We start from the raw sequence: 11,518 nt of genomic DNA on the forward strand, positions 1-11,518 counted from the left end.
TAATGACACAACTTCTAGAAAAGTCCAAAACCACAGGGCATTCTCTGGGAGTGTATCACACTGTCAACATCACTGCAAGGTATAAATACTGACAACAACACAGCCCTGCTCAGCGGCATCCTCCGGAGCTAAAGACTGGCTGCAAGGTGAGTGCATTGCAAGACGGCAGTAATGATGGTCTTGTGGCTGAAAAGCTACACCCACTGCAGTGGTCTATTTCTGAAAACAGAATTTGGGGTCTTGGCAATTTTCTAAGCATCCTCGTTTTCTCAGAAGGGTTCTAGTGAACTGAAATGTGTGTGTGTGCTTCAGAAACTTATATAATTATCTTATTTGTGTTTGGGGATGGATGCCTATTGAAAAATGCATTGCTTTAAATAAAGATTAGTTATATAGTTTTTAAACAGAGCTCTGTTATCTGGTGCAGTACAAAATGCATTAGTGATTTATACAGCTCTTGACAGTTTCTGCTGATGTTGGAAATTAGTACATATGATGTGGTAATTATCCAGGACTGTGCATTATGATATGTAATTAAAACCATTCATCACTCCTTTTTGTTCCTTAAGCTAAATTAGTTCATTTCCATGCAGAAATGTTGTAGCTTTCTGCTGCCTAATTCCAGTGGGATTTATTTTCTTATTAATTTCCACTGCATTCCAGCACACAGTCGTGTTAACATTGCTCTGCAGAGGAGCTCTAATCCTCTTGAAGCCGGTGGTAATCAACGCTCCTTGTTTCCTCGGCCTGATCTCTTGGTTTTACTGTGTTTTAATGTCAGACTAGAGTATTTCAGTCCTTACTGAATCAGGGCTTTATCTCAGTCCATCTGTGCAGGGCAGAATCATTCAATTGCTGCTGCACTGCAGATAAATTTCTGAGCCTGTTTCAGATTCCTCTTACACATGTCTTTCATTTGCATTCATTGTCATGATACAGGCTCTGTTGGTCGTTGTTGTTGTCTTTCCAGTAACAGGCGTAGTTCAAAAGAAACTCTTTGTCTTTAAAACTTTAAAACGTTGGGAGGAATTAAGGCTCTTATAACGGATGCTGGGTGTGATCCACCTTGCACAGGAATCAACAGTGCATCACACACTTCCATTTGAATTCCAGCAGGATAAACATAAATAACAGCTGTTGCCCAAGCACCTTAGCCAAGGAAAACACATCTGGCTACAACGGTCAGAAATCTAAATATTTAATATTTTTTGTTCCCAAATAAGTACATTTTGTCTAGTTGTGTCATGTCTAAAATCAGTTTTCTTTACTACAGTCAAACTACAGACACAATTATTTTAATGGCAAAGTAAAACATGAAAGTGCTAATTGTAGCATTTATTTGTGTATGTGTGTGTGGGGGGTGGGGGGTTTCTGGTAAACCTGTTGGCAGAGTGACTGTGTGGACTGTGCCATGAAAAGCAAATTAAATATCCTGTACAACCATACACAGGAAATCAATTAACAGAGGCATGCTAGAAGATTCATATTTGAATAATGAACCACCAGCTGGCCAGACCTGCTTTATATAATTATGTCTCTGCCCACAGCCCATCTGTTATGTAACCATGCTCACTGCCTTGGTTTGGCAGAAATCCCTTGATTTCTAAGTGTTGCTATGGACAATCAAGTCTGTGAGCTTTTTCTTGGAATATAGACAGAGTTTATAGGCAAACTGCAAAGTCAAAATGTTCCAGGTTGGTCTAATCTTGGTAATGTCCCAAAAAGGAGTAGCTAACATTGTCTGCACCTTGTTGCTGGGAATGTATTATGGAAATTCTTATTTTATATATATATATAATGTAATTTGATGTCCAATCAGCTACACATTTTCCAATGCAGATGAATTGTCCCAGCAAATGCAATTTCTGCTAATCTGCTAAACCCTTAGAGAAGGTTTCTCTAACTTGTTTGCCAGCAAATTTACTTAGAGTCTAAATTAGTATGAATCAAATAAGAGTATTAATTACAGTACTTATTTTATCTTGCATCACTTTCAGATTCATCTGGCACAGCACCAGCCAAGTAGGGAATTTATATGCAAAATAATAATAATAATAATAATAATAATAATAATAATAATAATAATAATAATAATAAAAGTGCATGTGAGTGGTTTCTATTTTATGCAAGGATTTAATGTAAGAACAGTAAAATAATGATTAAGACTAATTTTATATAGTGGTTAACACTTCAGTTTAGGCATTACAAATATCACTATAAATTTTTTAAACAATATATATTGGTGCAGAATTATACATTTAGAAAGCATGAACCTATTGGAACAATGTGCCATTTGTTAATAACTAGTGGATGTCAGTTAGCACATGGTTAATAACACTATTACTACTTTATTAATTGGCACAATATTATAAAGTATTTATACATGTATTTTTGCACCCATTGATCTAAATTGTTAGCAAATTAGCTGCCCTTCAGTTGAACCCTTGTTCAGGCTAAATTCTATGACTAAACACTATCAATAATTACACAGGCAGACAGAAACACAGCATCATGTCTCAGTTTTGACCTTGGAATCTGGAAGCTGTACAAAAGTCACATTAGTGCCTATTAAGCTAAATGCGTAGGCTGCTAACGACAAGCCTGGACAGTTGTTTTCCCCTTGTTATTCCAGCAGGGCAGCCTGAGACAGCACTTAGTCTTTGCCAAATAATGAATGGCTTATTTTCAAATTGGTGTAAAGAATAATGAGCTGTGCATAATGAGCTGTGTCTAAACAACACTATAAACCCAGGAAAATCATAATTAATCATGTGACTGACCACGTATCTCAGAATAATGTTGTTATTCTTATTCAATTGTATAAATATTGGCATTGCAGAGGTGGTGTCATTCTAAATTTGGAAAGCAATATCCAATACAAATGCAGAACAAATGGGACCTTTAACGGAAATGTGTCATCAAAAAAACAAACCAAAAAAAAGTCAAAGCTAATTCCAGGACTGAATGAGGGCAGAATGAATCATCATCGCCTGAAAGTATAAATAACCAAAATATTAATGGTTTTCTGATAGCTCACTCTTGGGGGAGATTAAAAATCTGAGTGGCAACTAATTGGTTGCAGGGACCTATTAAAGTTCTTGAACATCCATTATGGAATTATGAAAGGGGTTTTATCTTAAAATAAAAAAATAAAGTATTATTATTATTAATAATAATAATTGTAATCATAATGATGTTCTATGGCATGTGAAGCAGAGGTCAACAGATATGCAGAAGATCTAATGTAAATGTTATTACATTTCTTCCCTTACATTTCTTTGATTTTTTGGATGTAAAGATCACCCCCCATTGCATAACTACTGACATAGCATTCATTACTGTCTGAGCAAACTGAATATCTATTGAACCTGTATTTATGGTGATGATGTACACAAAACTATTGTGATGACCAAGGTCTCTCTGAGCCTAGCAACAGTTGCCAGTGTCTTTGCTATCTGTACCACTGCCTTCACTTTGTTCTTATATCTCACCTGTATTCTTTCAGAGACATTCCAGTAGATATGGGTCATTTAAAGGGTGGGAGGACCAGGCTGCCCTGGGCGGTCCTGGCTCTGTGCCTGATGTATTCTGCTGAGGGCCTGCTGCCTCCTTCAAAGGACGACCTGAACCGTAAGTGTGGACATGAATAGCAGCTTTAACCTTGAGATCGGGGACACGTGTTCTTGTGTGATTCATGAGGTTTCCAGTTTCAGAAATAACGGAACACATTTATAAAACCCAAGCCCAGAGAAAGCATTTGGCAATTGTAGCGTGGTCTACTGTAGATAGACTCATTTAAACCTGCAAAGTGACCTAACTTGACTGACAGACTTCAGGCGACACATGATGAATTTGTAAGGGGAAACACAAAACTGGATGAAGGAGGGGGAGAAGGCAATGGTAAATTGGTTACCATTTAAATTGCCTCTTGTTTTTGAACTCATTGTTTATTTTCAATGTGCACTTTATCAAGGAGTATTTATTTGAATTATTTAAACATTTGTATTTAACTATTATTGTTTGTTTGCACTTCAGTGGGAGTTTTATATATTTTATACTTTTGAACTATGAAGCTTTTAGTAGGTTTTTGTTACCTTGTCAGTTCTTCGTATCAGTGTTTGTATTGTGTTTTAGTGTCATCTAGTGGCCAAATATCATAATGCAATTGTGGTGTTCCCCCTTTAGTCTTCACATATATCTGTACATTGTATGTTTGTTTGTTCATATGTGTGCTTATACGAACATTTACAAAACAGTAGGCTTAGCCCTATATAATGCCTCGGTTGCACTGGCTTAAGCGTCGTGTCGTGCCGGAGTCCCAGAGCTGCTTCTGTAACCAGGCCGCTGTGATCCGTCCCACTGATGGAGGAGCAGCGACTGTGGGTTTGGTTTGTGTTTGTGTTAAAAACAGAGACAGGAAACACTACGAGCGACACAGCCTGACGTGGAGAGGACTTGTGTGTCTGTTTTATTCTTTGTGCTTTACATGATTGTAAACAGCGTAATAAATACACGTTTCTGTTCAGAGATGTTAGGAAGAGCTAAACGTGTAGAGACAACATTATATTCAGACAACATGTTCACATAAGAATACGTTTCCATGCGCAACAATAATACTAAATAGCGAATATGTATTGTTAGTATTATCGTCATCAGCACAGCGTGACTCCCTTCACTTACTCTTTACTCTTTCTGCAGATTTGTAACTGCAAACAATACTATTTGCCGAATTATTTATAATGTACTTATCAGATGTCCTTAACCAGGGCAAGTTACAGTTGAAACAAAATACACACGTTTAACGATTAATCATCTAGACACAATATAGCAGGTTTTGAACTAAAGTGTGCGCGTCTCAGTCATGGTGTTTATGGATGCATTTATTAAACCAGTCCTTAATGTTTTATAGGAAACCCAGATCTGCTGTATGTATTTATTCATTAATGTATCTTGTAAATGGACACGTTAACTGAATCGTGTTCCCTTCATACTGACTGTCTCTGCGGATTGTCCTGCACACCATTCACACAACACAGCCTGAACACCGGCCAGCTGTTCATAAAGTATTAATAAAATCGGCTGCTACGATGCGATTATTATCCTTCAGTTTATTTTAACTAGTCACGGCACTGCACCGGTCCTGTGAAATCCAAGTTTTTAATACAGCAGTCATTGTCTCTGTACGTGGATTTCACTCCATGCTGCTAATAATTTCTTTGTGATCGCACACAGAACTTGAGATTATATCTTCCGATATAATGTATCTGATCTCCTCCCTGTGTCTCAAGTCAAACACACACCTCCAATTCTGATAGTGAATCATGTCCTCAGTGGGACGGATGCTTATGGACACGTCCAGCACCAGCAAGTTAACCGGCCACTAAACACAGACACGTCCGGTCGCTCAGCCAGTGGAAACGGGGCATTAGTTTGATGTTGTGCTTTGTTAGCTACAGGTTGGCCCAAAAGGCTAGAAACTGCCCTGATATATAATTGTTTCATGACTGCAATACTGTGTGATCTTTCATGAATACTTAAAAAGATACCAGAGAATTCAATTTAAGTTCACTTTTACTTTGCAGAACTATCACTTCTGGGAGAGAAGTACTTGGACCAACAAATAGAGAACGCCATCAATGGGGTCAAAGAAATGAAGACACTGATGGAGAAATCTGGAGACGTTCACAAGAGGTTTCTGAACACCTTGGAGGAAACCAAGAGTCAAAAAGATGTATGTGACACAAAAGGGAGGGACCACTTTTAGCTTACATGTTAATGACCGCAGTTCCACACCAGCCACATATTAGGAATAAAATCTTCTATAAATCTGTCGAATCACTGTGCCTGTGAATATGGATGGAACGACAGATCTATAGAAGTTAGTTGTTTTCAACTGTGCTGTTTAACACTTCAAAATCAAGAACAATATGTCACTATGTGATGCCCTCGCTGCACCACATTATACATTAGTCAACCAGTTAAATAATGTTCCGTTTACTTTGAAAGAAAATACATGTAAACACAAGCACAGGTTATATGCTGATATAGACTGTGGTTACAGTGTTAAAATTGGGAAATAATAGACCTGCATGTGTTGGAACCACCTTAAATAATTCAACTAACTCTGCTATCATTTGCCATCATGTAAGCAAAGCAATATTAACCATTTAAATATTTAAAGACACATTAGAAGCTCATTAGATATGAGGCTGCTATATTTCTGGGGCATCTTCTGAAAGTAAGAGGCCCTCTACTGCACTTTATTTGACAGCACTGTATCTGAAATACCAACTTACCCATTATTGTGTCTTGATTTTGTTTTATCTGAATGAACATCTTATTTTGGTTATATTTGATCTTTTCATGATACTGTTAACTTTATAAGATTGAGGCAATCCCTGTAGAAACTGCACTTTCATCAAACCTCACTTTGGCTGGCCAATCAACACAGTGAAGATGTAAAAAGTGTCAGGTGAGATGCTCGGGTGTGGAAACCACAACACAACCTACAAAGTCTTTTTCAACTTTTTGTTTTCAACTAGGACGCTCTGAAGACGGCCCGTGAGGTTGAGACCAAACTGAACGCTGAGCAGGAAGTGTGCAATGACACCATGCAGGCTCTGTGGGAAGAGTGCAAACCCTGTCTGAAGAACACCTGCGTCAAATATTACTCCAGGACGTGCAGCAGCGGCTCAGGCATGGTTGGGAGACAGGTGAGCAAACACACAATATATTACCGTCTTTGACTGAAGTGAGGTCGGCTACACAGTGAATACATTTCTCATCAAACTAGAAAAGCTGAAATTGACTTTGATCACGTTAGCTGTGGTTTTCTTTCTTATGTTTTTTTAAATCCTTAGCTGGAAGAATATCTGAACAGGTCGTCCCCAATCTCCATATGGATTAATGGGGAAAACATGGATACCCTCCTGGAAGAGGACAAAGACCAGAGCAAGCAGTTTGAGGACCTGGAGGAGCGCTACACCGAAGTGGTTGATGGCGTTGACAGCATCTTCATTGACAGCATGAAAGTGTTCGATCACATGCACTCCTTCCACCGGCCTTTCTTCAGCAGCCATTTCAGGATGCCCAGCCTCTTCAGCGGAGAGGAGAGGAGCGGACTGAGGTCACGCTTCTACAGGTCCCTCGACCGTGGCTTTCATGGCTTCCACCGCATGTTCCAGCCAATGTTCGACATGGCCCGCAGCATGTTTGACTCTTTTGAGCCCTTTATGGACAGGGAAGGAGGTTTCGACGCAAATTCCAATTCTTCTAAAGGTACGTGGCTGTAATTCAGTGTGGAGGTACTAGCAGTTACATAACAAGATCGTAGTGTACAGTGTTTCTGTTTTTATGTTTGTTTTTTCAAATTTGATGGGATTCTGCCCAGACATCAGGGGAAATTTCTTAAAGATATTTTTTTTATAATCCAACAAAGATGTATAGTGTAGTTTATTTAGTTTTTCTCTCCCCTGTGCCTGAAGGATATATTGACTTCTATTGTTATAGTGGCTGTATTGTTGACAGGCTCTCTCAAAGGCTAAAAAACTAAAATGGGCAGTGCACAGTTGTTTTTATTTTGCAAAACATTAAAATCTATCAATAAAAGATATACCTCAGAATGTTTTATGCCCTTTTGAAAACATTGTTTTTCAATGTGGGTGTTTGTGACTTGTGTTGTATGATAAGCTATACCTTCTATATTTCACACAGATAGCTTAGGGCAAAATTCACAAAGGTTTCCTAGGGATCCTCAACAGCAAAATGAACATTGTACAAGAACATACAGACAATATGATGCTGAACAATGCCACATTAAGTAGCAACACTATTTCTGTTTAAGTCATTGTGATGGTTTTAGCATTCTTACATCTGTCTTCTATTGTTCAGATGGAAGTGTTAATGAAGACGTCCTTGTGACCCGACCATTTGGTAATAACCGCATGACCTGCAGAGAAATTCGACGCAATTCTGCAGGCTGTATCAAACTACGAGATGAATGTGAAAAATGCAAAGAGATCCAGAATATCGGTAATGAGTTACATATTTAAATGTTTTAATTTCATTTATTTCACCAGGAAATGTACCTATTAACACCGGGGCCACATTTACAAGGGGGTCCTGGAACACAGACAAACAGACAACAAAGTAACAAATGTGTGGTACAAACATTTAAAAAGAAGATACTAAAACAAAATTAAATCCGTTAACTGGCACTATTTACAAAGCAATGACATGTCATTTTAATTAAGTATATATTCTGTATATTCCTTAAGAAAGTCAAATTCTTGGTCATCGCATATATGGTAAGATATATCTCATCTCCGGCTGCTCACTTTTATACCTCTCTCTTGACTAATATCTTGGCTCTCAGTAACCATTCTCCCCTTCCTTCAGACTGCTCCGGCAAGAAGCCACTGGAGGGCCCGTTGAAGGAGGAACTGGAGAAAGCCCTGGCCATGGCCGAGAAGTTCACTCAGGAATACAGCCGACTGCTGAAGACATTTGAAGAGGAGATGTTCAATACGTCCAGCCTGCTGGACATGTTTAACAAGCAGTTCGGATGGGTGTCTGCCCTGGCCAACCAGACCAAGAGAGACGGGATCTTTCAAATCAAGACGGTGAGCTTTGTCACTCTGTTATTTATGATGCCCAGTGATCCTGATGATATTAGAAATGTTACGAAGGCCATAAAGAGGACATTGCTAAATATGTTTGTCTTTCAAGAGGTCCAGATACAGATGCAGCCAATTTATTTTTATTTTATTATTATTAAACATAAAGCTTCAAAAATAATAATAATAATAATAATAATAATAATAATAATAATAATAATACAAAAAATACAATTGTGTAAAAGGTAGGCTGGAGGGATTGAAATGCATTTTGTAGGTAGTAAGAATATATTCACAAACATGGTAAACAGTTGTGTCTTAATTTAGCACAAAGCTCCAGTTCCTAACCTAAAGTCGATTCTGAATTGTTAAAGGTCATTTCGAGAACAACTGAGTATCCTGACAAGCCAGGAGACACCGATATTTCTGTTGAGCTGTTTGATGCCCCCCCAATGACCTTCACAGTGCCTGGGGACATCCCTTGGAATGACCCTAAATTTTCAGAGTACGTGGCCCAAGAAGCTCTGGAGCGCTACAAACAGAATACCATGTAAGTGTGTCTACAGGAAACTGAGTCATCTGAGACAATCACTCTGTTAATTCACTGGCTCTCAGGATATAACATTCCCCTGTTTTCTGTCTTATATATATACACTCACCTAAAGGATTATTAGTAACACCTGTTCAATTTCTCATTAATGCAATTATCTAACCAACCAATCACATGGCAGTTGCTTCAATGCATTTAGGGGTGTGGTCCTGGTCAAGACAATCTCCTGAACTCCAAACTGAATGTCTGAATGGGAAAGAAAGGTGATTTAAGCAATTTTGAGCGTGGCATGGTTGTTGGTGCCAGACGGGCCGGTCTGAGTATTTCACAATGTGCTCAGTTACTGGGATTTTCACGCACAACCATTTCTAGGGTTTACAAAGACAGGTGTGAAAAGGGAAAAACATCCAGTATGCAGCAGTCCTGTGGGCAAAAATGCCTTGTTGATGCTAGAGGTCAGAGGAGAATGGGCCGACTGATTCAAGCTGATAGAAGAGCAACTTTGACTGAAATAACCACTCGTTACAACCGAGGTATGCAGCAAAGCATTTGTGAAGCCACAACACGTACAACCTTGAGGCGGATGGGCTACAACAGCAGAAGACCCCACCGGGTACCACTCATCTCCACTACAAATAGGAAAAAGAGGCTACAATTTGCACAAGCTCACCAAAATTGGACAGTTGAAGACTGGAAAAATGTTGCCTGGTCTGATGAGTCTCGATTTCTGTTGAGATATTCAGATGGTAGAGTCAGAATTTGGCGTAAACAGAATGAGAACATGGATCCATCATGCCTTGTTACCACTGTGCAGGCTGCTGGTGGTGGTGTAATGGTGTGGGGGATGTTTTCTTGGCACACTTTAGGCCTCTTAGTGCCAATTGGGCATCGTTTAAATGCCACGGCCTACCTGAGCATTGTTTCTGACCATGTCCATCCCTTTATGACCACCATGTACCCATCCTCTGATGGCTACTTCCAGCAGGATAATGCACCATGTCACAAAGGTCGAATCATTTCAAATTGGTTTCTTGAACATGACAATGAGTTCACTGTACTAAACTGGCCCCCACAGTCACCAGATCTCAGCCCAATAGAGCATCTTTGGGATGTGGTGGAACGGGAGCTTCGTGCCCTGGATGTGCATCCCACAAATCTCCATCAACTGCAAGATGCTATCCTATCAATATGGGCCAACATTTCTAAAGAATGCTTTCAGCACCTTGTTGAATCAATGCCACGTAGAATTAAGGCAGTTCTGAAGGCGAAAGGGGGTCAAACACAGTATTAGTATGGTGTTCCTAATAATCCTTTAGGTGAGTGTATATATATATATATATAAGACAGACAACAGGGGGATTTTATATCCTGAGATATAAGATTAAGATAAATACAAACTATGATACACAGTGATGTATATCATTAACAAAAGTCTTGTGAAAAGTTAACCATTTTTAACTTTAGAACTATAACATATACATACTTTTTTCTCTCTCTTTCACAGAGTTGTTAAATAAGAATCCAGGATATTTTTTGGAAGATCAATTGTCAAGCCATAGAATCATCTTCTGCACCTACCAGTTTCTCCAACAACTGACATTAGAGAAATGTACTATACAGTTCAACATTAGTTGTTCTTTAGTTTTGTTATTGTGTGTGATCACTGTACATTTTCATTATTCATTTTGAATTACTCTGAGAAATTGTGTTATTTTAAATAAGTATTGCTGTGTTCTCTGGAAGAGAGTATTAGAAATGAGAAGGAGCTATTGTGAATCTGAAACCTGTTTAACTTGCCTGTTAGTTTAGGTTATGCATTGCTGCCATGATTTGTTGTCTCATGATGTACTTTGCAATGCAGATAATGCAAAGTCTCATGCACTAATCTTTCAAATGTAAAATGTACTAATCATTTGTAAAGTGTCTGAGTGGATAAAGCAAGCATTGAAATGAAACTGTTTTTCTTTTTTATTATTAGTACATTCTGCAAACCCTGTGTAAGCTAAATTGCATACTTGTTAATAAAACATACTGTATCCCAGAACCAGACTTAGTCCTGCCTGTTTTCAACAGAACTTCAGCCGTAAGCCGTTCATTTTGCCATCAACTGTTTTTGAATATTAGAAGCTATTTCTATATTCTTTAAGAAACTGACATTTTTGTCAGTTGGGACAGGATTTTCTGGTAAGTAACTGTTACAGGGGTCATTGTGTACTGAGCTGGTTGCAGTGATGTAATTCCTCTGAATTCAGTAGGGTGTATCAATCCCCTGTGTCAGGAGCGCTGCCCATTTGCGTAGCGGTTTTGTCACTCTGCTGGGTGGAGCTGTGTGTTGCAGAGCTCTCAGAGGTGG

The 11,518-nt window shown here is 38.7% G+C and overlaps 1 protein-coding gene across 1 annotated transcript; it reads left to right on the forward strand.

Annotated features, from left to right (window-relative positions):
• clu (clusterin) lies at positions 1-11,209 on the forward strand. The gene is made up of 9 exons (XM_066707300.1): positions 1-146; positions 3,506-3,630; positions 5,583-5,731; positions 6,543-6,713; positions 6,861-7,278; positions 7,891-8,031; positions 8,398-8,621; positions 8,990-9,165; positions 10,670-11,209. Exons 2-9 carry the CDS (start codon positions 3,522-3,524, stop codon positions 10,680-10,682), a joined length of 1,401 nt encoding a protein of 466 aa, XP_066563397.1. The 5' UTR covers positions 1-146; positions 3,506-3,521; the 3' UTR covers positions 10,683-11,209.
• Positions 11,210-11,518: the final 309 nt, after the last annotated feature.

Source organism: Amia ocellicauda, chromosome 1 (assembly GCF_036373705.1).
Source record: "Amia ocellicauda isolate fAmiCal2 chromosome 1, fAmiCal2.hap1, whole genome shotgun sequence".
Taxonomy (NCBI): Eukaryota; Metazoa; Chordata; class Actinopteri; order Amiiformes; family Amiidae; genus Amia; species Amia ocellicauda.